This window comes from Melospiza melodia, chromosome 1, assembly GCF_035770615.1.
Source record: "Melospiza melodia melodia isolate bMelMel2 chromosome 1, bMelMel2.pri, whole genome shotgun sequence".
Taxonomy (NCBI): Eukaryota; Metazoa; Chordata; class Aves; order Passeriformes; family Passerellidae; genus Melospiza; species Melospiza melodia.
In genome coordinates, this window is record NC_086194.1 from 131,260,736 (window position 1) to 131,288,289 (window position 27,554).

Sequence of the window (27,554 nt, forward strand, 5' to 3'; positions counted from 1 at the left end):
AGCCAGCACTTACTGTCCCTTTTAACTCACTGTTCTCCAGTCCAAGTTCGCTTTGAAATAAGCAGCCACAAGTGTTGTAGTTAGCAGAGCAGGATCTGCCTAACACAGCTGTATTTGGAGAAAATAAAAGATCAATGGAAAATCTCCTCTCTCATACTGCCACAAATCCTGCATGAACAGAATCCTGGATGTTGACTACAGCTTTTAAGTTCCTCATAAAGTCACGGTTAGATAGACTCTAGCAGGCTCTTTCATTTTCATAAATCAAAATTTCTGATGCTGGTAAATCCTGAAAAGAAACAGCAGTTTGTTATGTATGAAGGACATTTTGATAAAACTGTCCCAAGCAATGGCAGACAAGAAGCCTGTGCTGCTGAAAAACAGTATTGCTGTCTGCTCAAAGCTGGGTTTAAATATTGACCAGCTGCATAGAAAATAGATTTGTCAACAGCATAAAAAATAGCCACTGAGAAACCAGAACATTTCTCTGCATCCTAATGCTTCTAATTCCCAGAGAAATCAAAGCTTCCATCATTTCATGGAAGAAAAAATGGCTTCTGTATCAGGAGTTTGAGATTTCCTCACTAGGGAAATACAGACTGCTCAGATAAAGGATGCTTGATCCTGGTTGATATTTTCTACCAAATGGGGGAACTTAAACTTCCAGCTACTTGGGTCCCAAAATGCTTCCAAGAATTTCAGAGCCCCAGCACGCTCAGCTGGACAGGACTGGGGCAGAGAGGTGTTCCTGTTTCCTGTGTCCCTGCTTGGACAGAAAAGCAGCTTTTGTCCAGCCTGAGAGGCTGTCACAAGTGTCACTGGCCGGGATTCGGAGCCTCTTTTTCCAAACGCCCGCTGCATCACAGCCATCACATGGGACTTGATGAATTTTTCATGCCAGAATTAATCAATTTCAGTGGGCAGTTTTCCTCACTGGTGTGTGTCCTGCCTCCCTGGGGCACTTCATCTGTCACAGACAGACAGGATGGGCAGTGCTAGTGGGGTGGCTCTTCTCAGAAACATCAAACCGCGTGTGCACGGTTCAGGTCGGGAATTTTTGGGTCTCCTGGGACATGTGTGGGGCTTTCCAGAGGGGAGTGCCTTCTCCAGGCATATAGGCAACTGCTTCTTTTGGTGGTGTGGTGGTTTAACCCCAGCTGTAAAGTAAGTCACATGCAACTGCTGGCTCATTCCACCACCAGCCCCACCCCTCCCAGTGGTTGGTAGAATCAGGGGGGAAAAAGTTAAACTCATGGATGGAGATACAAACAATAATTGAAACAAAGCAAAATATAATAATAATAGTAGTAATAGTAGTACTAATAGTGACTCAGAGAGAGTAGTAATAATGAGACAGAGAGATACAGCCCAAGATAGGTAAGTGGTACCCGCTACAGTGGATCACCACCCACTGACCAAAGCCTAGCCCATCTCCAAGGAGGGATTGGCGCCTCCTGGCCAATTGTCTCCAGTTTATGTAGTGGGCAGGATACTCTGAGGTGTGGAATATCTCTTGGGCCACTTTGGGCCAGGTGTCCTGGCCATGCTCCCTTCCAGTCATTTGTGCACCTGCTGACAAGCACAGCCTGGGAAGCTGAGCAGTCCTTGACTTGGGGTAAGCACTACTGAGCAACAGCGAAAGCAACAGTGTGTTATCAACATTATTCCCATATTAAATTCAAAATACAGCACTGTACCAGCTACTAGGAATAATATGAACTGTATTCTGGCCTAAACCAGGATAGATAGGTTTTTTTGGAGCTAATGATTTAAATGTAGCATGCATTATTTTTATCAGGCACAGACATAGCTCGAGAAATTGGATGTAATGGAAATATACTATTTATGAAAAGAATTACATATACATATATAGGGCTTAATAAAAGATATTATTTAGCCTATAAATACTGAAACAAGAAAAACACTTATTTGTGAGAAAGTTTATTGTAGTGCTCATAATCCAAGCAGCACAACAGGAAAGGAAAGATAAATGAGGCATTTAGCTCTCATGTTATGCATATTACATGATATTCCCACCCACATTTTATAAACCAGAAAAGTATATTAAAAAATAGACCAATTATGCTTCTGATACATGATAAGCATGAATATGAAATTGTAGTCAAAATAGTTCCAATCAAACTATATTATTTGTTTATTTATTATTTTCTTTCTAGCACTACTAATATCATAAAAGTTTTCAGCTTGAAACGTGGGTAAAAAGGAAACATTCACAGTATCTTTTTCAGAGGCTGGAAACCTCACACTTGGAAAGATTTCTGCTTTGGAATGTCTGTAATATATTGAAGCCTTAATCCCACTCTAATTGGTACTTTACTAATTAGCCTGTGACTAGAATTTTAATTAGATACACAATAGGTGTTCTTACCTGCAGTGGAGGAGGTATTTCCTGGGAAGAAAAGTGAAGGGAAGAAGATAGTGAAAGGAACCTATAGAAGACAAATATAATCTAATCCCTACTATAAGAAACATATACAGTAATTAATATTTTTCAAAATTATGTCTCTGGAAATGTATTCTGTTTTTCAAAGCACATTTGCTTTGTGACTTGCTTTTCTCCTGTGGAGAACAAATTGTACTTTGGTTTTTTTCTGAGACATGACTTGTGCTGTGAGCAAACTGAGGAATACTGGAGCACAACTGTAGTTGATTGGCTCAGGGCCAGCCCCAGGGACTGAGGTGGACACATGATGGGCTCGAAGCAGGAGTCTGCAATCTGAGCTGAAGAGCTGAGCTGTGTGCCTGTGAGCTGGGTCACAGGGAACAAGGCTGAAAAGGAGATGCCCAGCACCCTGACAATGGCATTAGTTGAGCCTGGGCTGTAGCATATTCTAGAGTTAAAATGCAAGTGAAAAGCTTGGAAGATGCAGCTGAGTGCATTCCTCCCAATGGCGACTCAGAAGTACCAATACTCTGTAGATGAGCATCATCTATCACTTTTTTCTATCAGGAAAAGACAGGAAAGAGGGATAGAATGTGTCTGTCTGAAAATACTGCCACCATTAATGTTCTCATTAGCTTAATGGCATATACCCTTATAGAGAATTTTAGGATTGTCATTTGGGCGAAGACTGTTTTAAAATCTGCAAAATACCTAGTGCAAGACTCCTAAAAACATAAATCTGAAGTTCCCTCCTTCTCTGAGGAAGCCTGAGTTGTGTGTTTATAAATATAAAGTTATTTGTCAGGCTTGGTAATCCCCATAAGCCCCAGCAGTGAAAAGGGTGATTCAATTTCAGAAGATAATGGGACATTCTGAAAAATGATGATCAGGTACAGGGAATGTTCTTATATGGGGAGATATAAACAGTAAAAGTAAAGGGAGGATGAATTGCAGAAAACAGAAAAACAGTTAAAGAATTATTATTTTTCCCTCCACTAAAGGGACACTTCTACAACAGGCTTTCTGGTGGAAGTGGAAAATGTACTGTACAATTTGCATGATTTGAAAAATACTTTTTGTTACTAAATTTAGACTGGGAAAATTCTTCCACATGGTGAATAAGGTCACAGGTGAGCCACATTCCATGCTCTGCAAGATATTTAAAAGCAATAGCTAAGGAATATTTTTCTCTAGATGTCAGTATAAGGCAAGTAAGAACAAAGTTGCACCCCTTATGTTTTTGATGAAATTTGTAGCAATCACTCTGAGAGCAGTAATTACTTCACAAATGCTAGAGAACATTGGTGAAATGAAAACAGCAAATTATTAACTGGAGAAGCATCTGTAAGATTTAGGTGTCAGTTGTGTCAAGAAGTGGAAGATGATGTCATCCTTGTGCCAAAATCAAATTATCCCCAATCTCAGTCAAATAACACAGGTTATATGTGGTCTGAAAACAAGTTGCACATTGTGGAATAATGCTGAGTATAGGAGAAGTCAGAGAAAATTATGATGGCTATAACCAACTCTACAAGCAATAAATATTAATCAAAAATTGTGTTTGCTCTGAAGAATTCACTCAACTGTCCTGCCTAGTAAAAGATATTATCTTTTCAAAGGGCTTTATTAACTCACCTGTCCTATGAGATCTGGTCATTTCCCATGGCAAATTTGTCTCCTACAAAGAGTTTCATTAGAAACAGAAAGGAGTGGGGAGCTCAAGCCATGGTTAGTGGAATTATATCGCTTTTAATTTTTTATGGGAAGACATTTAAGGCTGATTCATGTAAAAAAGACATTACTTCTTGCTGTCTAATTAAGATGTTAGTTGGGCCTGGCATATCTTGAGGTATCTCATTTTGCAGGGAGGTTTGAGTCTTCCCTGACACCTCCAAGACCCCAGCTGCCTCACATCAAAGGCTGAGTGACCACTCCTGTGAAGCACTATCCTGAGAGCTGCTATCCCTGCAGAAAGGGAGGATACATTAGCTCAGACTTCACGCCGTGCTGCACACATCCCTGTCACTCCTGGGCAAATGGGAGCCTACTTGAATACGAGGTGAACTTGAATATCCCTGCAAAGAGGCTGCATCCATACCCTTTGTCCCCTTCCTAGTGGGACTGCTGCTCACATCACAAAACATCCACCATAGATAGCACTTTAGCAGAGTCTTTATCAGTACCCTGAAAATTGAATAGGCTGCTTGGAAAAGGCAATTATAATGTACCACCACTTCATTTGAACTGTGCAGTTTGAAAGGGAAAAAAAACCACAACAAAACACCTCTTATGTGATTGCCTTCCCGTCTTTGTGAAATAAAAGGAAACTTGTTTTCTGTCTTGAGTTCTTTGGTGATGGTAGACTTCAGCATCCAGTACTTTCATCCTTCCTGTTGTATACATATGGAGGTTTGCTGTGGGATACAGTGCAGTATTTTTGATTGCAGGCTTGTATAGAACATCTCCTTTGTAACCTGGGTAGTGTGATGTTATTTTACACCGTCTAGTTGACATAAGGATGGAGATTAAAATGCAGGTCAGAAGTTCTAACCAGACTTGGCAGGCAGGAAAGGATATTGGTTCGACAGGGTAATTACCCATAGGAAGTGGTGATGCTGACACCAGTTTTAATTTTTTGAGTGCTGCTAAAGATGTTTATCTTCACTCTGAAAGCTTTGGTCTTTTATAGTTTGAATGCTGTCTGTGAGAGAAGCTGTCACTTTTCTCTCTGCTCTATCCAGCAGTAGTGCTCTTCAAAATAGTCAAAAGATTTTTTTTATCTGAAAACAGAAGGAAAATATATTCTTACTTCTGTGCCTTTTTGTGAAACTCATTTAACCAGAGATACACTGCCCTGAATTTGAATGAATATTGGGAGAGTGCTTGCTTGGGTAAATAACATGTATTATGTTATGGAGTAGAGATTTAATTGCTGTTGTTTGTTGTTGGTTTTTTTTTTGTCTCCTCCACATAGAATTGGTTAGAACATACTTTTAGGGACTATAAAATAATATCCGAATCTTTTATGATTTCTTCTCTCTTACATAATTTAAACTGAGGATTCCTTATTTAAGAAAACCTAAAATGAATTTCAGAGCTTGTGTTATGTAAGCCAGTTAGTTACATCAAGCAGAAAAACTGAACACTGCCTTTGGGAGAGAGGGGCGGGAGGGGAAACAAATGCTTGAAAGCAGAGTCCAGAGAATGGAGGGCAGTGTGGGGACCAGGTTCTCCACGCAGCACGCCACAGAGAGGCCGGCAAAAGGCACCGGGTACACGTGGAGCACCAGCCAACCTCCAAGGTTCTTCAGGAGCAATTTTGGATGCTTATGTACGTATGTTCAGTCTGGGAATAATGCTTAATGTTTGCACATGATTTTGTCTTCCAGAATGATTGAAGATTGTGGGAAAAGAGGAAATACCATGGCAGAAAGAAGGCAGCTGTTTGCAGAAATGCGTAAGTACTTCCTGGAAATGTTTTGCTGTGATAGACCAAGCCAGTTGCTATGCAATGTCAGTAAAATTTATGCAAGCTTTCCACCTCAAATCTCCCTTGCACAAATGAATATCATGAGACCAAAACTGCACGAAAATGGGCTGATTTGACCTAAGCAGGAAAGAGAGGTTTTCTACATCAGATTTTTTAATTGAATTATTCATCCGTAGTTTTCTTAAGACAAAGATGATGGAGTACAAAGGTTGCAATGAAGAGGGATAAAGGTCTCCAAAAGCTACATCTTTTTTTGGAGGTATCTGTAGTGGGTTGACCCCAGGCAGCTGCCAAACTCCCACATACTTGCTTAATCCCTCACCAGCCTCCAGCAGAATGGGAGAGAATATAGGGAGAGCAAAAGCAAGCAAACTCATTGCTTGAGATAAAGACTTGATTAGGTGACAGAAAGAGAGGGAGAAAATTACAACAGAAGCCAAGAGCCAGTAATGCAAAGGTGGCTATTCCCCACTTCCAAAAGCAGACTGATGCCCAGCCACTCGTGGAACAGTGGAAGTTTTGTCTGCCTTGGAAGACAAAACTCCCCACCCCCTACTTTCCCTACCCCAGTTTTATTGCTGAGCATGACATTATATGGTGTGGACTAACCTTTTGGCCAAGTGGGGCATCTGTCCTTGCTGTGTCTCCTCCCAGCCTCTTGCCCATCCCCAGACAGCCCTGGGAAGGGACAGAGTAGGAAACCGAAAAGCCAGAGTGCTGTGCAAGCACTCTTCAGCAACAGCTGAAACAGCGGTGTGTTATCAACACATTTTAGCCACAGATCTGAAACACAGCACCGTGCAGGCTGCTCTGGAGAAAGTTAACTGCATCTCAGCTAGACACAGTACAGGGACTCATGTACTTCATACCTCACTTCAGTGTAATTTTTTGTAGTTCCTGATGAAGTCATGTACTCCCTGCACGATAGTGTGTCAGGGATGTACCATACCAACAATGTTCCTGCACTTTTGACAGTCATCTCTGATTTCTCTTACAATCCACTCTTTCTCCAGGAAGTTCTGCTGTCAAGTTTGAGACTGTCACTCTGTTACTAGATTTACCTGAGTTTTGTGTGTAATTACTAAGCCTCCTGTTGTTTGTCCCCTGGCTCATAGTAAACTAGGACAGAGCATCTCCCTGATCTTTGGTGGCAGACTAAGATGGGCATTACTGGGACTGGAATTGTTATGCATAATGAAAGGCCAGGTGTGTGCTGGTGAATTCAGTGTGTGTGAGCCCTACATCTGAGCTCTCCAAATTAAAGATTTCCCACTCAGATGGCCTACCAAGGACTGGTTTGGCCCATTCCACAGTGTCCACTGGCTCTGTTGTGCCCTGTAATTGTTTTAGTATCACACAGTGCTTGCTGCTGTAACTCATGACTGTTTCTCACTGATCTTTTCTCTCTGGTGCACAGTGACAGGACCTGAGGAAATGGAATGAAGCTGTGTCATGGGAGGTCTAGGTTGGGTATTAGAAAGAGATTCTTCACCCAGAGGGTGTTTGGGCACTGGAACAGGCTCCCCAGAGAAGTGGTCACAGCACCAAGCCTGACAGAGTTCAAAAAGCATTTGGACAATATTTCAGGCACATGGGGTGATTTTTGGGAGTATCCTGTGCAGAGCCAAGAGTTGGACTCAATGATTCTTGTGGCATATAAACTCAGGATATTCTTTCATTCAGTTGTCTCTTGTGTACAGCACCTTGGAACCTTGGAGGGAGGTGTTGTACTTTGGCCAGAATCAAAAAATGTATTTGTCCATTAGCAGAACATACTGTAGTTTTAATTATAATTACAGAGGGGCATTGATTTTTATCAGCTCAAGTCAGTGACATAGGTACCATTAATTTCAAATAGTTTTAAATACTCCTAAAATATTTAGGACTTTGCTGTGAAAATTTGTGGTTTGTTTCCACAGTTTTGAAGGCTCTTTTGATGTTGGATTGTTTAGCAGGAGTTAAGGAGGTATTGGGAAGATCAGCAGCTGGAGGCAGAGGAGGGACCATTTTCCTGTATTACACACCAGTAGTTACAGTCTGCTATTTTCTTCTTTCACATTTTAGTATTTTGGCATACTTACTTCAGTCTGGTTTATCTCACGTGTGCTTCCCTTTTCTGTTTGCCTGCCTCTGTTCCTCCACCTACTGTCTGTGTACACAGAGAACTGGATGTTCCAACTAGGTAAAATGAGGGGAAAATATTAAGTCTTTGTGGAAAAACTAAATGTATTTTAGCCATCTTCATAAAACACTGACCTTTGCATTCTGAGAGCCCCTCAGACACCTCTGTGTGTGGAGGGTGCACATCACTGAAACCAAAATTCATCCTAGGATTGCATTCAGCTGTGTGCAAGCCCACACTTTATTATGTGTAACAAAAACCATGTGCTCCTGATGCCATACATATTGTGGGCCATGTGAAGCTTCTTAACATTCTGATAGGCATAAGCCTGTGGCAATAGGTAAATTCCACAACCTGCCAATATCAAAGGAAGAAAATTCATAATATAAAGGCTTTTGCCAGTGTTTTCAGTTCTTGGGACCTACATCTGCAAGTCTGTGATTGAAACCTCACAATAATTGTACAAAGTGGGTCATGCTCCAGGCTACACAAGGTAGAAAAGAGGGGGGAAAAAACAGAAAAAAAAAGGAGTCCAACTTTTCAAGCCCTTTTAAGTGGGAAGTCTGTCCTGAACAAGGAATTGAAGGATTTGATTCAGACTTTAAATTTGGACCACTGTGATTTCCCTGTATTTTGAGAGGTCCAGTTCAGCCCTTTTTGTTTCCTTTCCTTCAAAAGAGGCATCCTTCTAGTTCCAAATTACAAACATTTGTGAATTGATATCATTATTATTATCACCTTCTGTAGAGTCCCGTGATTAAAGCTTGTGTTATAACTCACAATGCTCTGTTGGACATCAAGCCACTAGGTCCTAGTCTTACCTTAGTCTGACCTGACATGCCCAGGTGTATCCACACTGATGAAGAGTTCAAAATGTGCATCACTTTTGGCACATATTATCCAGCCAGAAAACAGCAGCCAAAGTTGCAGCGTGTCCCTTTGTTATTTTTGCAAACTGCCATCAGTGTTACTTGACATGAGCATATTCAAAGGAGACAGAGTGAGGCATTGCCAGGAGGCAGAAGAAAGGAGAGGCCACTGGCAGTCCTGTAGGGAAGTTACAAATTTGCTGTCTCATTTGCTGTGCTCAGTCCTGGACATCTTTCCATTTGTTTAGCAGGACTCTCCATCATGTAAGTGATGGCACTTTTCTACAGAAGCCATTTGACAAACAGATTTCTGACTGTGGCAAAATGTGAATCATGACAAAATTAAATTGTCTATTCCAGGGTCGTCTCAGCAACACCTACTCCCCAAATAATATCAAAATAATACCATCCACTATGTGTGCAAATAGTAAAAAAGAAAATAAAAAGCAGTGTTGCCTACAAATTTGTTTATTTAGAATTATTACTGCAACCTCAGAAGCTCAGTGAGCCAGAGTCTCACTTTGTTTTCACTTTTAAAACCTTGTTAAAAGGCTGAAATTTTATAAAGGAGCACTGGAAGTTTATTGATAGCTTTCACTGAAGAGGGAAAAAGTTACATTAATTTTACTTATTTTTCCTGTTAAAAAAAAAAAAAAAAGCTTAGTGTTACAAGCTTTATCCTCCCTTTCACCTACAAAGAAATTCTCCTAAAGCTGTCAATGAGATACCAATGGAGAAGGGAAAAACCTGTATCATTTTAACAATAGAGGGGATGATGGAAAAACTCACAAAAATACTTCCCATACCTGATGTTAAGTAGTCAAAGGTAATTTCTCCTAGGAGCAGATGGTGTAACTGGCAAAAGGGAGTAGCTGGGAGCTTTGGGAAGATGGTGGGGGAGAATTTGGTCAAGAAAAGAGCAGAATTTGGGGAGAATAGAGAGTATCGTTCTCATTTTCATGTCATAGGCCAGAGCACATTTGAAAAATTGGGTCTGAAGGATGACCATGTTTAAAAAAGTGTGGGTGAACAATGCTGCCACATGCAGAATGGAAACTTCAGGCAAGATTTATCAGGGAAGGAAGCCCTCCAATTGAGTCATAAGGTGCAGAAAGGATCCCCCTCACGCTGGAAACTCCTTCTTAGAGAGTAGTCTGAGTAGAGCTCAATCCAGTCCTAGCCCCAGACTTGGTCAAGAGTTTATTTCTTAAGCATTATAAGATGTAATTGATACTTTATATGACTTCATCATGCAGGATTAAGGATAGCAAACCAAATATATTCATAGAAATAAAATAAATATTTCAATTGGTGATAATGATAACAATTAAGCTAAAATATTTTATTCAAAATTGTTTACCAGGTAGTATAGATATTTATAACTAATTGTATTGGTCACTATTTATTAAATAAATCATTTCAAAAATAGCTTAATAATTATCAAGTACAGATTGGTGTTACTCACCCATATCAACACTGGGGGCAAATCTCTTCCACTTGGCCTGAAGGAATAGCCTTGAGGGGTGTCCCCAGTCAAGGGAGGAATTGCCACAAATGTATCCAGAAGGAAAGTGTTGAAGTCCCTGCCATTAAAAAATGGAACTGAGCTTTTATAGTATAAAGTGATTGACTGTCAGTCAGATGTTTCTAGGCTCCCTTGCCAGCTCAGCAGCCTCAGATAAGTTATCAGTGCTATCACTTGTTGCTTCCTTTATCAGGAACTTTGTGTGCCACATCCTCAGCAGTGCTGATTTCTCTCAGGCAAGACTGTTTTTCATGTCCCCAGAAGGTTTAGCTTTGGGGTTGTGAAGTCAGGCTGGTCTCAGCATTTCCAAACACCTGAAGCAGCATGATCCACCTTCTCCATCCATCACTGATACCTTTTGCAAATGGGAGAAAATTTGAGCTGTTTTACCCCCACTTAGACAGAGTATCCTGCTACAGATGCCAACGTGGCCATATGTTCTGCAGTTCAGCTGAGAAATCTCAAAGCATTTAGGAAGCCTGTGTAAAAGCAGGGCTGTATGCCACTCCTCTCTTGACTGTACCTTGTTTGGATGAGTTTGTTGGACACTGTGCCAGGTTCTGCCCCCACACTGGCCCCTGTGTCCTGTCCTTGTTTGTGAGGGAGCTGCCACTCAGTTTGTTCCCATCTCTTGGACATGTTTGGAAATGTTACTGGATCTTTATGTTGCAGCAGCCAGGGCCAAGATTTGTGCGGTGCACAGAGCTGACCCCCAGAGGTCTCCATTGCAGAGAACACAGAGAACATACATCCTCAAAGTGGAGAAAGGCTGCACACCCCTTGTCATTGCCCCCTTCTGCAGATTGCCATAAATCTTTATGTTACAGCACAGTATGTTTTCTGGGTTTGCTGGCAATACCTTGCCCTGATGTGGCATGTCAGCTAAAGATATTTGTTATGGGTTTTTTTTGCTGAATATTAAAATTCAGCTGAGGTTTTCCCTGCTGTTGGAGCCTGGCCAGTGTGTCTTTTAGCCTGCAGCTTGACCAGATTGTTCTTCAAAGTGACAGACACAGTGGGCTGACTATTCCTTGCCTTCCTTTCTAAAATTCTTTTAACACTGTAGCTCCTGACATTCCCCTTGTTACTCCTCACTCCTCTCTGCTCTCTCTGCAAAGGAAAGAGCCTTGAAAATTGTTAAACCGAGGCAGCTCGTGTGTCCACTTTGTTCCTTGGCTTCCCTGCTAGCAAAGAGACACACAGGTCACATTCCACCCAAATGTCACCGTTCTTCTCTTCCACTAGGGGCTCAGGATCTGGATCGCATCCGCCTGTCCACCTACCGAACAGCATGCAAGCTTCGGTTCGTTCAGAAGAAATGCAACTGTAAGTATGCCAGCACTTCCCTCACCTACGCTGTTACAAGCTTTCCTCTGCACGCTGCAGTCTGTCCTTTGCACCATTGACAAGCCAGGGCTGTGTGGTGTGGCATTGCAAAGGACGCTCATCAGAGTGCCTGGGCAGGCTTCAAATATTAACCTGTTTATGTAAGGAACTTGCCTCAAATATGCCAGTGATTCAGCCATTGAAAGGTGGGGCAGGATACAGGCCACAGCTTTAATTAATAAGAATTAAACTGCGTTCTCCAATGTTCTTGTGAAATAGCATTTGTGAGTTTCAGCAGGGCCCTGCAAATTAAATGCTTTTATAGCAGCTCTGTGAGAAAAAATGCTGCTTTTAGTCCTCTTCTATTTAGGGTGCAGCAAAGTAAGTGCAACGTTGGTGACACCCCTCTATTTCCAGAAGGCCAGCTAAATGCAGCTCTTCTGAGAGACTGAACCTGCTTGTAATCTCTGCATATCTGTCTTACTCCCTCTAGGTTTTATTGGGAAATTTCTCACTTGATTAGTGATCTTTTTTAACTTCTCTTCTGAGATTCAGTCTTTTTCCCTTTACAGCTGCATTTTCTATTAGCACAGTCACGTGCTGTGAGCTTTAAAGGTGAAATACGTATAAAATCTGTAATGGAGTGTATCCTTTCTTCTCCATCCAAAATAGTATGCAAATACTTAAAAAGGCAGATTTGGGTATATGTGCTTTACTGGACCTTTCCACACCAATTTAAAAAAATCCCCTAACCAAGGGCACTCTTGTCAGCAGTAGCAGTAGGGAGAGGACAACACAGAGAAAATAAGTGTTTTAGTCCTCACATACAGACTAGAATGACAACCTGGCTATGCTTGTGCTGCACACAGTGGTAAGTATGTCAAAAAATGCTCACTGTGGATAGAAATTTACCACCCTGTTAAGTTCCTAGTTTTGGGGTTACATCTGTCTGTGTTACAGAAATGTTTCTCTTATGCTGTCCAGACATACTGGAGAGGCCAACTTGTAATGAAAAATATTTTGGAGAGTATTTACTGTGTTATTAGCCACGGAGCTGATAGTTTAATCACTTTTGTAGCACACTTCTCATATTTTTAATATGCCCTTAGCTGAAGTATGAATTGAAGGTTTGGTATCACATTATAAGCAATCTGCCAGACACAAAACCCAGGGGGGGTTAGTACCTGCCCAGCAGCTGGCTTCTCCCATTCAGGAGCAAATGTGTTGAAAGACGCTATTATGTTGCATTCGGTTGGGTTTTTTTAAATCTTATGTTTAGGAGGATGACATTTTCACTTCATTTTCATGGTAACAGAATACAGTAGTCTGAGGTGACAAAAGTATCCAATTAAATGGATGGTGGTAGCAAAGTATGTGTGCAACTGCATGCAAAGCAAATTAAAAAAAAACCCAAGGGCTAACAATAGCCTCATTGCTGGGAGTGTCTGGCTGGCTGAAAATATACTGGTTCTTAATTTTAATTTTGTGCCTCTTATTTATGAGCTGTGATCTGCTTTTGTGGAGCTGTTGGTTCTCCTCATAGAGAATTAGTGCAGATGCCCTGCAATTTGCCAGTTTGTGCCAAGTAGCTCGTGGTTGGGACTCAGCTTCTGGTCTCCATTGATAACCTAGGAGGAGTAATTTGCTGATCTTGTTTAAAGATTTATACTGTATCACTCTCTCCTTAAGGAAAAAAAAAAGTAAAAGGAAAAACTTATAATGTCATGCTAAGTATTAGGTTCTGTGCCACTTAAGAAATGGTGCCTGCTGCTCTGGAACAGGCTGGATTGTGTGTGTCTTTTCACCATCAAGTACAGTTTCCTTCTCCTTGTTTCGAGTAGACTGCCGCTCTCCCAGATAAGTTTCTCTTATCAATGGGAAAAGAACTCATTCATTCACCTGGCAGGTGTTCAAGCAATGGCTGTCCAAGACAGATCTGCTAAACATAGAGCCACTAACTGAGCACTGCCCTTGAAATGGTTAATATCAGACCTCTGGCTCATGTCAGCTACTGTTTTGGGATTTTTTTCTCCCTACAGATACTGTCATTATGCACCACCCAGCAGTAATGAGACAAAAAAGAAAAAGGGGTCATGGGGAAAAAAAAACCTTTCTGCTGCATCTGTGCTGCTGCATTTAGGGTAGACTATAACAAGAAAAAAGCTCAAAGGCAGTTCTGCTCCACTCCCAGTGCATAGCACCTCCTGTCACTCAAGCCATCCTTGTCTTCTTTCAGCTGTGCCCTCCTGCCCTGCCCTGGCACATTGGCCCAGACTTACTCTGGAAAAATTGCTTGGAAAGACTGCATTTGAGGGGTTCTTTTAAAGAGCTAATTTAATAAATGGCTGAGAGCTGCTCTTGGCTACAGGCTGAAGGTGTATGAGGATGGAAGCAGAGAGCTGCTTTCAGTGCCAGAAGTGTTTGTTCCAAGGAAAGCAGAGCAGAGGCTTTATTAGCACCATCTTTTTTACCCGGAGGTGCCCATTAGCATAGGCAGGCATGGGATATCATTTAACAGGCAGCTACACTTATCACACACAGTGCACTGTTTGTTTCTGCTGCCTTTAATGCAGACACAGACACAGGTTCATCTCCTGGCCTCCCTTTGAGAATTCTCTCAGTACAAAAGCAGTTTTTTTGCTGAAGCCTTCAGCAGCAGGCTGGGTTTTACTGGCAAAGTAGGCAGTGTACAATGGGCAAAAATCATATTCTGAGACACATTCTCTCTTGCAGAGTTTCTCCTGAGACTAGGTAAATTATCTGGGTAAAAATAAGAGAGAACATGACTATTTATCACCTTTTACCAGAATATCACTACATATGTTGCACCTTGAGTAGTACCACTGTTGATCAAATAATTTGCTTTGCAAAATTATTTCATTTTCATAAGAAGATTTCTTTGCAGATATTTAGTGAACAGTCTTCAAAATTGCAAATATATGTCTTTCTGACAATTCTACACAACTTTGAGAAAATATTCTGTTTCTGGAAGGTACTTCTTTTATAAAAATGTCTCTGACTCTTTTAAAGTGACAGTTCAAAAACAATCATCAAAGTGTGAAAAAATCATTATCAGTCATTTCAATTATTTGTCAACTAGGATGGAATTTAATCCAGTCCAGCCTTGTTCTTCAGAAAAGCAAAAAATTCTTCTTAAGCACTCATTAAAAAGTAGATAAATTTGAAAAATCTCCAATGTTATCTTTCAAAGAAAAATTCCTGCAAGTTTAAGTGTTCCTCTTTACCTAAGCTAGCACTGCAAATAAATAAAAACATTTACAAATTATTGTTGCCACACCTTTGAATCTGGTAAGTGCCCAAATGCGGGATGCAATGTGTTACAAAAATCCCAAAAGCAGGAGACATGCAAAATTCTGAATGCAGAAATCCTAAAAGCTGGGAAACCTTGTTAATTCACCATGAATATAAACTAATTTTATGCTTTTTATTTCTGCTGACAATTTCTAAAATTGGAAATAATGAAAAGAGAAACTCTGTAGGTAATGTAGGTACTTTTGAGGATTTGGTGGGAATAGAAAGAGATAATTGCAGACTACTTGATGATTGCTTTGCAGAATTCCTGTAGCAATAGACCTGTTGCAATAGCAATAGTCTTCCCTTAGTTATAAATACCAGCACAAGACATAGATGCCTTTTTTGGGAAAAAAAATCAAATAAATACTAAATTCTGGAGAAGATATTGAGATTTGGGCATGAATATTCCAAATGAATGTGAAAACTTGTGGACAGATGACCTTGGAGAACACATTGCTGGTGATTATGTCATCTTTAAATCCCACAGTGTAAAGCCAGGAGTGTATGAGCTGACTGTGGCCATTTTACTGGTGGATGGCTTTGGATATAGTCTTGGAAATAGCAGCATCCTAATAATTTGAGGTTAAATTTTATTATTTGGGGTAATAAAAGCAACTAGGAAGCAGGTGCAGGTACCTGATGAAACATGCTGCATGTTTATTCCAGTCTGTACTGTACAAAATACACAAAATGGGAATAGTTGACTTTATCATATAGATTTTGTAAATGTGCTTCAAAGATGGTCCTAGACAGTGCACACTGCAAGAGCCAAGGAGGGAGATGGAAAAACTACAGGTGAGCACTGTGAGGTCTGAAACAGTCACAGAACTTGATAACCCTATGAGCCAATGTTGCTCTCACCAAGTCAAACAGGAGAGTATTGTCCTTTACTGTGCTGCAGGTGCATCAGAGCAGGTTCTGGAGCTCCCGAGTACATTCTCAGCAAACACAACTCCTGCTCAGCACCCCTTACTGCCAGGAAAATGCTGTCTTGGCAGAGTTGATTTGCTGCTGCTTATCCATGGCATCCAGGCACAGAAGCATCTTAGGCTTTCCTAAAACAAGGATGAAAGACCAATGACAGCAGTTAGACCTCTCTCTTGACATCCACCAGTATCCAGAACCACCAAACCCCACAATTTATAATTTTTCCCAGGGATCATTGTGCCTTTGATTTGTTTTAACTCTTCTTTCTCAGTGAGTTTATTAACATGCTGAGATGAAATACCACATTCCCATGCAAATTCCCTCTGGGCTATTGTGACAACCAAGAGTAAGATATAACAACAAATCATGATAAAAGCCATTATATCATTAAATATCACTCACTAATACAGAACTATATGGCTGGAAAATTTCTCCTGTCCTTGATGAACTATCCTAAATGTGTTGTGAGATCATTCTGTGACCGTGACAGCAAAAGCAGATTTTGTTGATTTCTCTAGATGAGAATAAAACATTGACAGTTGAAATTGTGAATCAAAAGCTGTGCTGGTGATGGTAACATGTGGCTTAATTGAAGCAGACAAAAAGGGAGCTTGTTTTTCTGGCAGTTTAATCTCAACACCTTAGGGTGTTGGTGTCTTTGTTTCTCCCTTCAATATTGTTCAGTGTGAATGATTTTTTTTGTTGTTGTTTAATTCTTTTGGCCTATCTGGGTTGTAGTACAGCAGTTTGTTTTCTATTCATAGGGAGCACAGCTGCCATGACTGTGATGGAATCCTTATGTATGTCCAAAGCAGTCTCCTCCACCTCCACCTCCCTTTGTTCTGCTTCCTCTGGGCTTGTGCAGTCAAGCTGAGGCATGTAGGCATGTCAGCTTAATCTCTGTACATGCTTTTGGGTGCTTCCCTGATCTAATCTGCCTTTTTACATTTGTTTTAAGTTAGGATAATTTCTCCCCTCCTGAAATGCAATAATTTCCTAGTGAAAATGAATGACAGTTACTGTAATTACATTATTTTTAGGTGCTTTTCTTAAAGCTCTTTTCTGTCTGTACTCTTAGACCTCCTGTAATGCTACAGCAAGCTGCTGAAAATGGGTTTGTCCTAGAAACTGACTATCTGGGTATGAAATGATGAGATCATCCTGTATGAGCTACAGGCCCCCATCATCACAGCAAGCAATTTTTAAAAAATTATTTGATTTAACCTAAATAAAATTGCTAGGGCTTAGGGTTTGACTGTATTTTTTTTCTATGCTGGGCTGACACTTAATGTATCCTTTTATCTCATCCCATTCAACATGCAATTCACCACAAAATGAAAAGTCACATTATCTGGTACTTGTAGTAAAAGGAAAGGACAAGTAAGTCTTGATTCCACTGGAAATGGTGTGTGACCTTTGTGTTATCCAGTGACTGAGGAAGTTAACAGGACATCCAGGTTCAACTTTCTTCTTCTGCATGAGAAAATCTGCACCAAGTTTACACATCCAAAAGAGTTCCCTAGAAACAAAGCTAGAGGACACTCACGAGAGTTCCAGTCTGTCCTATTGATGTTTTACCATCGAATCCTTCATAATTACATGTTGATTGATTTAGGACCATGTAACTGCTTCTCTTTACTCAAACGAGGCCTTTTGCCAGTGTAGTACAAAGACATTCATCCCTTGACTCAGTGAGTATTGATTTTCTCAAATGTGCACAACAAATGTGCAAAGGCACAAGAATCCCGTGAAGATCCCTGCCATGGCAGGGGGTGTTCACTGTCACTGTCCTGCCTTTCTCATCTCAAGTACTGTACAGCCCATGCAATTCTGTGCTTGCCTCTTCTTTTCTTTTACTCAGAATGACCATCAGAAACAGAGACTTCAAATTATGATGATTACAGAATCGTTTAGTTTAAATAATTTAATTCTTCATCACTGTAGTTTCCATGGTTAGTGCTCTATTCTCATTGTTGGGTTTTATTCTGTTTTTCATTTCATCTTGGAAGCAATAAAGCACAAGATAGTTTCAGGCTGGGTCACAGAGCAATCAAACTGAATGACAAGCAGTGTTGCCTACTTGAGAAGTGCAAAAGGTCTGCTTGGCTGCAATTTGAAGCAATCTGCCTCTTGAATTTGTGATCATGGGAGTCTCATATTCTTCTAAACCCTGACTGATCAACCTTTTATGAGATTTGCTTAAAATCCTATAATTTGGAAAGAAAAATACCATTTTGCATTCATATTTTTGTTATTCATTGTTGACCACCTTGTATATTTTATAATCTGCTTAGTACTAATACATAAAGGTAGAGGCTGGAAATATCAGTTGTGTCCTTTGTTTTCTGTTTTAATGAAAGCTGAGTCTTACAAGTTCCCTTACAGTGAGTAACATAATTCACATGGCTCCAAGGGATACAGCTTTAAAAAAAAAGCCACTCTATATTACAAGAGTCATGATACCATTGTGTAAGTTTCTAATTCTGTTATCCTGCAGTATTTGAAGAATAGAAAGAGAGATGAGTTAATGATTTTTAAAAGTTTTTTTTCCTTTGTCTTCACCAACGACTTAAATGCTTCTGGAATTGCTAGTACTGTTCCATATGGGTTTCCAGGCAACTATGGAAAAAGGATGCATATATTATACATTCTGCATTATGCATCAATTATTTAATCAAAAGTTCAAAAGGGCTTGATTTAGCATATTCCCTGCAGACAAATCCTTAGTCTGTAAGTGTTCGCTCAGAGCACAATATCCTGAAAATAGGTTCAGATTTTCTTTTCCTTTCAACTGTAAAAGTTTATTAATATGCTTGACAATCATAATAGCTGTTAGAGAGCTGGCATATAACCTGTATATTTGGCATGTTCATTGAGGGACTGCTATTCAGCCTTTTCTTCAGTGTTAGCATGAAGTGTACTCTTGTTATATAAGAGGGTTGTGTTATCTCAGATGTCCCTGAGTATTTGCTCTTAAAGGCAGCCACTGCAAGTCTGTGTCATCCAAGACTCAGACAAGAACTATTAGTGGATATTTGGAATTAATTTTAATGTCAAAAGGAGTGAAACAAGGATATCTACCTTAAAACTCTTACATTTCCAGTTGCTTAGAGATTGATTTTTCAAACATACCCATGATTCCAAGTGGCTCCTGTTGAAAGCAGGAATTGCAGAAGATTGTCAGCTAATATTATTTTGTCCTTTAAAGAAGAAAATGACTGATTTGGCTTTCTTTAAGTCAGAAGTTGACAGCCACGTGGCCTAGGTCACGTCACAAGTATACCTACATGCTGCCCTCTGCTACACAGGTGGCTCAGCTCTGCCTGAATGCAGACAGCTTTTGTAATTGGATCATAGCTGAAAATCTCTTCTTACTGACTTCCTGAACTCTGTGAAGACTGCCATTCACTGTGCTATTTCTGATGGCTTTCCTGATGAACATGTGAGGTTGGACAGTCTGCTCTGTTCCCTGCTCATGTCTCTGAACATCTGCTTCTGGTAATAGGCATCACTCACCTTTGTCTGGCAGCCTTTGGCTTAGTTTCCCCAAGCCAGAAAGTTTTTGTATCCTATTTCACATTGGTCCTTTTAATAAATTCTTCAAACAAATGAAAATTTATTATTAATTATTATTATTACTATTATTACCTTGGTAATCCTTTAGACAGTCTAAAAATGACAAAATGGATGTAGAGATACTGTTTAGTGGAAACAAACCAATACCTTGGTGATCACAGAATCACTGTATCTTCTCATTCTTTGTGTGAGAGCTTTTTCTTCATTCGCCCTCATGTTTTTCCCCTCAATCTGTAGCTGTGGCATTTACTTTATCTCCTTCTCTGCAACCCTTACTCCCTCGTCTGCTCTCTCTTTTCCTGTTGCTCTCTTGGTTCCAAGAACCCTTTTTTGTGCAAACCCTCTCTTACACTTGAGCCTTTGCTCCCTTTCCTTGGGCTGTTCTGATCTGTCCTGTTTGGGTCTTTTACTGGGTCTGCCCTGATGTCACATGAGCACCTCCCTAATGTGTCAGAGTGCATTAAGCAGTGTGACTTAATGCCTGTCATGTACGGGTGATTCTCTTGGGGTTTTTTTCTGTATGACAGCCTGTTTATGTGGCAAGGGGGGAAAGAAGTAACAAGTCATCTTTGGAGCAGTTATCAGTGAGTTTGGTAATTTTTTGTTCCTAAGGACCTTCACCTTGAAGGCCTGTGTCTCCATTCTGGACTCAAAGCAATTATTCTTGAGGAGCCATACATGAGCTCAGTCCATACATAAATATTTTCTGTAGAGACCAAGGGACAGTTTTTATGTACTTGCAGATTCTTACAGGATAAGCTGGACTATTTTGCCCAATATGTGTGTTGTAGCACTGCATTCACAGAATCACAGAATTATTTAGGTTGGAAAACATCTCCAAGAACCTTTGACCCATCACCATTTTGTCAAGAAGACCAAAGCACTTAGTACCACATCCAGGCATTTCTTGAACACCCCCAGGGATGGTGACTCCATCAACTCCTTGGGCAGCCTGTTCCGATGCTTAGCAACCCTTACAGTAAATAAATTGAAGGGTTTTGTTTTGAACTCCTCATGTTTTTGAACTCCTTCTCCATTGCATCTGCCAAGTTGGGAATTTGCTGAATTTTTACCCTGTGTCTGGTTTTTAAGCCATCAGTCAGCTCAGGAGAATGAGTAGGTACTACACAGCTTTCTCCACCTTAACCACACAGTCTGCACCATCTTCCTGCCTAAACAGTGGTCTCCATCACAACCTGACACAGAAAGCTTGATCTATCTCCAGCCATTCCTCATTCCTGTCTACAGTAACTTTTACAAATAAGCCCACTGTGGAGCCAGCCCACTGGGAAGCCAGCCACAGCTAGTGGTGAACGTTCTTAGCAATTATGGGATCCTTCAGGGTGAAGACAGCAAACAGTCCCCAGAAGGAAAATCAGAATGTGGGACCTGATGTCATTTTTTTATAATTCTCTCCTCCTGTAATTCCCAATGAGTGGTTTTTTTGCATGCTCATTTGTTTTCACTTACATTAAAAGTTTGTGTAACTCTAGTAATATAGATCAACTTCATAACACCCAGAATATTTAGAAGCTATAACTTAGCCATTATTTCATATTTTACTGCATCTACTTTTATTTTCATTAAGTCTTAGTGGAAGATTTCATACAGCAAGTATCTGGTATGCTAGGACAAATTGTGAAAACAGAAGATGTTGGCTATAAAAATAATTTCCTGCTTTTATAAGTGTGAAGAGACTGCACAATATTATGTCCTCAGTGGGTATTGTTATTAATACAGTTCTGGGTCTCTATACAATGAACATTCAGCTTCCTGACATTAATGTTTGTGATATACAATGGCTTTACAGAGGCCTTTTTCCTTGTGCTGAACCAAGGCACTCCTAGTCTGAATTCAAACTGAGTTGTAGCTGTGATATTATTTTTGGCTGCAGAGGTTTTCTAGCAGAGGGTTTGGCCCTTTAACCAAGAAAAGTGTAGGCTAATTCCACAGAAGTTCTCTGTCTGCTCAGCCTTTTCTTTGGTCCATGTGGATGGATAGATGGATGTCTCCTTTCCTGACAGGGAGTAAATTGAAAGTAACTCTTTTGAACTCATTGACATCACTATGGCACAAAGGAAGGAATGAATCAGTCTCTCAGTGTGTATTGTTTGAAGAGGTTGAACTCAATTTCTGATAAATGAAGTTGACACTAGTATCATCCTGCATCTCTTGTAAAGGTCCTGATCTTCCCCACAGTTTAATTTTCCACAGTTCATTCATCTATATTTTGCCTTGAAACTCTTTTATTTTGTCTTGGATTTGCAGGATGTCTTTAAGGACTGTGTGTGTAAAATAAAGGATGACAGATAAGTGGCCATGTACATCGAGACTCTTACTCCATCTAGGGGCCCTGACAACATCATTAAAGAGCTTCTGTCACACACAGGGGGGAGGATGGATGTGCAAAACTTCACCTAAATCTCATTTATCTGCCATTTCACATTCTGCAGTCTTGTTGCCTTTCTCAGTGTGGCTGATTGTTGAGCTATGTTTGTATCAGCTGTAGCTTTTCTCCTTGGCCTAGTCCTTATTTCCTTAAGAGATGGGAAGTTTTAGAGCATGGTATTTTAAGGGGAGGCACTGCAGTTGCCTTCTGGTTTGGGAGTCGTGGTTACTGAGGGAATGAATCAGCTGGGGAGATGGAGCACCGACCCACTCTGGCAGAAGACATTGCTTGGAATGTGAGTAATGTCAGGAGAGAAAATCTGGAAAGATTGTGTGAACACTGAAACAGAGTTTAGTCAAATATTCTGGATAGTTTCTCTGAATAAAAGCTGCCTATTCAAATGAAATTGATATCCCAGAAATGGATATTCCAGATACCAGGTTCCATCTTTCCAAGCTGATTATAGCTCATATTCCAGAAGATTTTGGGGCAAATAAATTGCATTGTTTTCCAATGTAATACATTATTAAATACCTATGAAAGCTGGAGCCTATGACAGTAATTAATAACTTGATTAACAATCTCAGCAAAAGGTTTAATAAGATCAGTCTGAACTGTCCTTATGACTTCAGGCATAACATGCTTTTTCACCAAAGTCCTGTGTGTCACATGAATGTCCTGTTGCACAGCAGTGCTCCCACTCTCACCAGCTGAAACTGGTACTGGGATTTTGTCCCAGGAGCCCTCTGGACTGAACCAAACTCTTCAGAAGAGGGAAGCATATGGTAATAGTCTTTAGTATGTCTCTTCTGCTCTGGGGATGAAAAATGCAGTTGTGGTATCAGACTGTTTACCCAAGCATTAAGTTCAGCTTAAAAACTTCTCTAATTATTCTTAATAGATGAAAATGTTATGGGTCAAATTCAGTCCACATTACATAAGAAAATATTTAAATTAATAGAATAAGGATCAGGTTAAGAATTTGCATATATGTAAAATATCACATCTTTTATATTCAAGAAAGTGCACAATTAATCTTTTATTAATGTTCTGTACCTTGTTGCTGTTTACAGTCTGGCCAACCCTAAATGATTTTTAAAAATAATTATTACAGAAAGCAAAGTAACCATGGATCACACTCTGAAAAACAGGATATATGCCAAGGAAGGCTTTTGTTTTTGAGCAGTTCTAAATGTATAATAGGTCCTCATTCTTTTTCATTGACCTTTGTGATATGACTGAACCTTGAAGGTTGATAATGTAATCTCAACTTGTTTTCTATAGCTATTAGGTAAGAAATTGTTGTAAAGAACTGTTAAATCACATTTTCCCTTATCATAACAAGCTATTTTTTATTTTTTAAAGGAAACAGCAGTTAATATGAGATTGGGGATAACACCCTGTATCCATAAGCTGCTTCACAGTTAATATGAGACTGGGGATAACACCCTGTATCCACGTGCACTGCTTCAAAATTAATGAAAAACGTAATTAACCCAATTTGTTAACATTTGCATTCCCTCTCTGGTTGCTTTTGGCTGGTAACAGTGCCAAGCAAGCTGTGGCATGGGAAGTGTTTTGGGGGGAGGATGGATGGAGCTGGCAGCGGTTGTATCAGAGGGGAAAAGGAAACTCTTGAAGAAAGAAAGATGTGGTATAAGCCAGACTTGGCATTTGAAGAAGCATACTGCTGGAGAAGATGTTATCACTGTAATAAGGACATCCAACATGAAGGCATTCTGCCTTTTCCACCGCACGGCTCTGGCACTGTTTGCCCGCGCAGGACACGCTCTCAGCCGCATCTCCGCGCACGCCGTCCCGATCCCACTAAGCACAGACAAGGCCATTTTCGGGAGACAGCGGCGGGCATGCACCGCCTCTCATCCGCGCTGTCTCGCCTGACACCGTGCCAGGAGGGAGTTAAAACGCTGGAGCCAGCGTGCTGCAGTTAAAACCCACCCAGGAGTGCCATCCTGTGGCGGGCCCGCCAGGAACGTGTGCCGCGTCCCGCCGGCGGCGAGGGGCTCGGCTGGGCTCCGGCCTTCCTGCGCTCCGTCTGGGCCTGCGTTTGCACTGGGCCTGCGTTTGCACTGGGCCTGCCTTTACACTGGGCCTGCCTCCGTCTGGGCCTGCCTCCGCACTGGGCCTTCCTTTACACTGGGCCTGCCTCCGCACTGGGCCTTCCTTTACACTGGGCCTGCCTCCGTCTGGGCCTTCCTTTGCACTGGGCCTTCCTTTACACTGGGCCTGCCTCCGCACTGGGCCTGCCTCTGCACTGGGCCTTCCTTTACACTGGGCCTGCCTCCGCACTGGGCCTTCCTTTGCACTGGGTCTGCCTCCGTCTGGGCCTTCCTTTGCACTGGGCCTTCCTTTACACTGGGCCTTCCTTTACACTAGGTCTGCCTCCGCACTGGGCCTTCCTTTGCACTGGGTCTGCCTCCGTCTGGGCCTTCCTTTGCACTGGGCCTTCCTTTACACTGGGCCTTCCTTTACACTAGGTCTGCCTCCGCACTGGGCCTTCCTTTACACTGGGCCTGTCTCCGTCTGGGCCTTCCTTTACACTGGGCCTGCCTCCGCACTGGGCCTTCCTTTGCACTGGGCCTGCCTCCGTCTGGGCCTGCCTCTGCACTGGGCCTTCCTTTGCACTGGGCCTTCCTTTACACTGGGCCTGCCTCTGCACTGGGCCTGCCTCCCCCGGCTTCAGGCGTTCCACATGTGGCTTCTGCTTCTCCTCTGCTCTCGGGGCTGTAGCTGGTCAGAGTGACCCCGCGATATGTTAGAAAGTCTCTTTTCCCAGCCCAGCGGTTGAAGTAGGAGTCAGAGCTGTTCAGCTCTCGGTCTCAAGGTTGTTTATTGTTTCTTATCTATAAAATTCATTCTCTTGGCTTCCTGAGGTCTGCTCAGCAGGACAGTCAGAGGCGCTCTGCTTGCCCCCGGGGCAGTGTTATTTTTTAATACTTAAAACTACATGTACAATATTTACAATTACTATCTATATCACCTATGTTAGACAGTGACCTTCTACTCTAAACCAATCTAAAAATGCCAACATCACAGCAGAAGATGGAGGCGAAGAAGAAGAAGAAAGGGAAAGGCTGGACACATCTAGATTCCTCCATCTTGCCTTCTTATTCTAAAAACTTTCAAAAATCTATTTTTCACTTCATGACAAACTAACTATTATTTTACTTTCATGGGTTGCAGACCTTCATATAAGGTTGGTAATTTGCTCTATGGGTCATAATTAAAACTACAGGCATCTTGGGTTCTGTGTTAGGATCTCTGAGCTTCTTGGCAGGGATGCTGGCAGCTTAGGACAGCTGGAGGGATGTTTTGAATTCTGACACTCTGAACACATTTTTTGAAAGTCTTTGAGATTCATTGCTGTATTCACTGTCAGGTTCACCAGATCTATATTTTACAAACTGACCTGACAGCTCAAATGCAAGGCAGGCTGACCTTTTCGAAGAGAAGTGAGAAAGATGTTGTGTATTATACATATCTGTTGACCAAGTCTTGTTACCTCGTTAGTTCTTTGGCTGTTTGAGAGCTGACACTTGCAGAGCCCTTCTGTAGGAACTAATAAGTCAGACTGAAGCCTGATCACACAGTGCCTCAAATAAAGCCTTTCTCATTAGAGTAGTTCTGAAGTGGGATCGCAAAAATAAAAGAGACATGCAGTCTAGAAATACCATTGTCTTCAGCTGTTTAGAAAGTTTCTGACTAAGGAATACATGTTGCTATTTGCACATTGGTCTTTAGTTCATAAATACGTTTAACGTCTGAAATAAGAAAATTATATGTAATCAATAGATTTAAGATGTCACTTCTTAGCAACAGGGCAGAGTTCTAATTCTTTCCTAGTTGTCATCAAAATACTAAGAAGCTTAGAGTTATATTTTTATTATTTCATTTTATATATGTCATGCTTTGTTCAACATTTCAAATAAATGGTTTCAAAGCACGTTTTAGAAAAAGGATACACTTTGCCAGCATCTGGGTGACAAGTAGATGACAACAGTTTCCCAGCCCAGCGCTCAGGGTGTATCACCTGCTGTTCCTTTTTGCAGAATTGACTGTCATTAGTGCTGCTCCTTGGAGAGACTGATGGCTTTTGCCACCCACAGAGAGCTCTTCAGTCTTAGGTTAAATAGAGGTAAGACAAGATGGTCAGGAGTTGACAGCAGGGGAAGAAGGAACTTCTATTGTAAATTAAATTACTGTATAAAAGAAAAATTTTACTGGAGGTCTTTACACACTCATACACCTTGGTGGATTTGTCAGATACTATATAAAAAGTGAGAAGACCACATTTCAGTGTATTGTTAGCCTATTGATTACTCATCATTATTAACACTTGATCAAAGTTCTGTAGCGATCAGAATCCCAGGAGGTTTTAGGATAACTTGTTTTACCTTTTGGGCACAACAGAGGTAGACTATAATAGGATGGCACTACAACTATGCAGACAGGGGAACCTTTAAAACTTTCCCTAAATTTTTCAGTGCCTCAGTTGTACACATTGTGTCCTGCAGATTTCCAAAAAAGCAGCAGCCAGGTTTGGCCCCCACTCAGGAATGTCTTCTGTGCATGCAGCATGCATCTGGCTGGCATATGCACAGACAAGCCAGCTCCTGAAGGCTGGCACATTGCTTGTCCCATGTGGCATCACTGGGGCAGGTGATCTGTGTGAATCCAGAGAGTCCCAATGCAGCTGACTTACTCCATGTGCACACTGATTCAGGAAAAAGCTGCTTCTGTTGGCTTGTCTAAAAGTTCAGTTCCTAACCTGGGCACTCCTCCTCGCCACTGGGATGGGCAGGTAGAAGTGGATAGCTTTATTCCAGCTTCCTGCTGAGCCAGTGCATACCACACAGCTGTGCAGTCTCACAGCACAGGCAGAAAGGTGAGGAGGAGGAATGCATGCAGCTGACAGGGGATTAAATGGAACCATGGCCTCCCTCTGAAATCCGTTGGTCTTCAGGGGAAAGCCAAAGGGAATACCTGAGTACACACAGTGCTGTGAAGGCCTGCAGCACACCTCTCACAAAACCTCTTGAGAATGTGGAGGACTCTTTCTCAAACATTCAAGAGGTTTCGGTGGGGTTCTGTGGTTTTTCATTTACCACATGTGTTAGAGAAGGCCCTTGGAGCACAGCTTACTTGAGTAATGGTTTTAGAGAAAAGGCAGTGAGGCAGCACTGACTCATTTCCAGTGAGAGTTACTGTGGTTTTGCAGTAGAGGTTCATGATCACAGAATCAATGAAGTTGGCAGGGACTTCTGGAGAGAACAGGGTCAGCTGCAGCAGATTGCTCAGGGTTTTGTCCTGTTCAGGTTTGATTATTTTTAAGGATATAATCCACTGACTTTGTGGGCAATATCACACAGTTCTAAAATCCTTATGGGGAAAATCTTTTTCTTATGTTTAAATTATTTCCTGTATTTTAATTTGTGCCTGTTTCCCTCAGTCCTTTTACTGTCCTATCCCTGAGAAGAGTGTGGCTACATGTTCTCAACTGCCTTGCATAAATGTCTTGGGTTCAAAGGGACCTTAAAGATCATCTAGTTCTAACCCCCTTCCATGGGCAGAGATGCCTTTTTCTGGACCA

The 27,554-nt window shown here is 41.3% G+C and overlaps 1 protein-coding gene and 1 long non-coding RNA gene across 20 annotated transcripts in view; one reads left to right on the forward strand and one right to left on the reverse strand.

Moving 5' to 3' along the window:
* The window catches only part of DTNA (dystrobrevin alpha), a 224,053-nt gene that overhangs the window by 119,906 nt on the left and 76,593 nt on the right, over nucleotides 1–27,554 (forward strand). For all 19 annotated transcript variants that reach the window (XM_063168301.1, XM_063168293.1, XM_063168283.1 and 16 more), the window contains 2 exons: nucleotides 5,794–5,861; nucleotides 11,656–11,736. In XM_063168301.1, the coding sequence (XP_063024371.1) occupies nucleotides 5,795–5,861; nucleotides 11,656–11,736 (148 nt within the window). In that variant the 5' untranslated portion in view covers nucleotide 5,794. The remainder of the gene's footprint in view (nucleotides 1–5,793; nucleotides 5,862–11,655; nucleotides 11,737–27,554) is intronic.
* On the reverse strand, nucleotides 1,926–10,928 carry LOC134424577 (uncharacterized). The gene is made up of 2 exons (XR_010029457.1): nucleotides 10,351–10,928; nucleotides 1,926–5,184 (listed from the first exon to the last, which is right to left on the reverse strand). It is a non-coding gene; the product is annotated as an uncharacterized LOC134424577 (long non-coding RNA).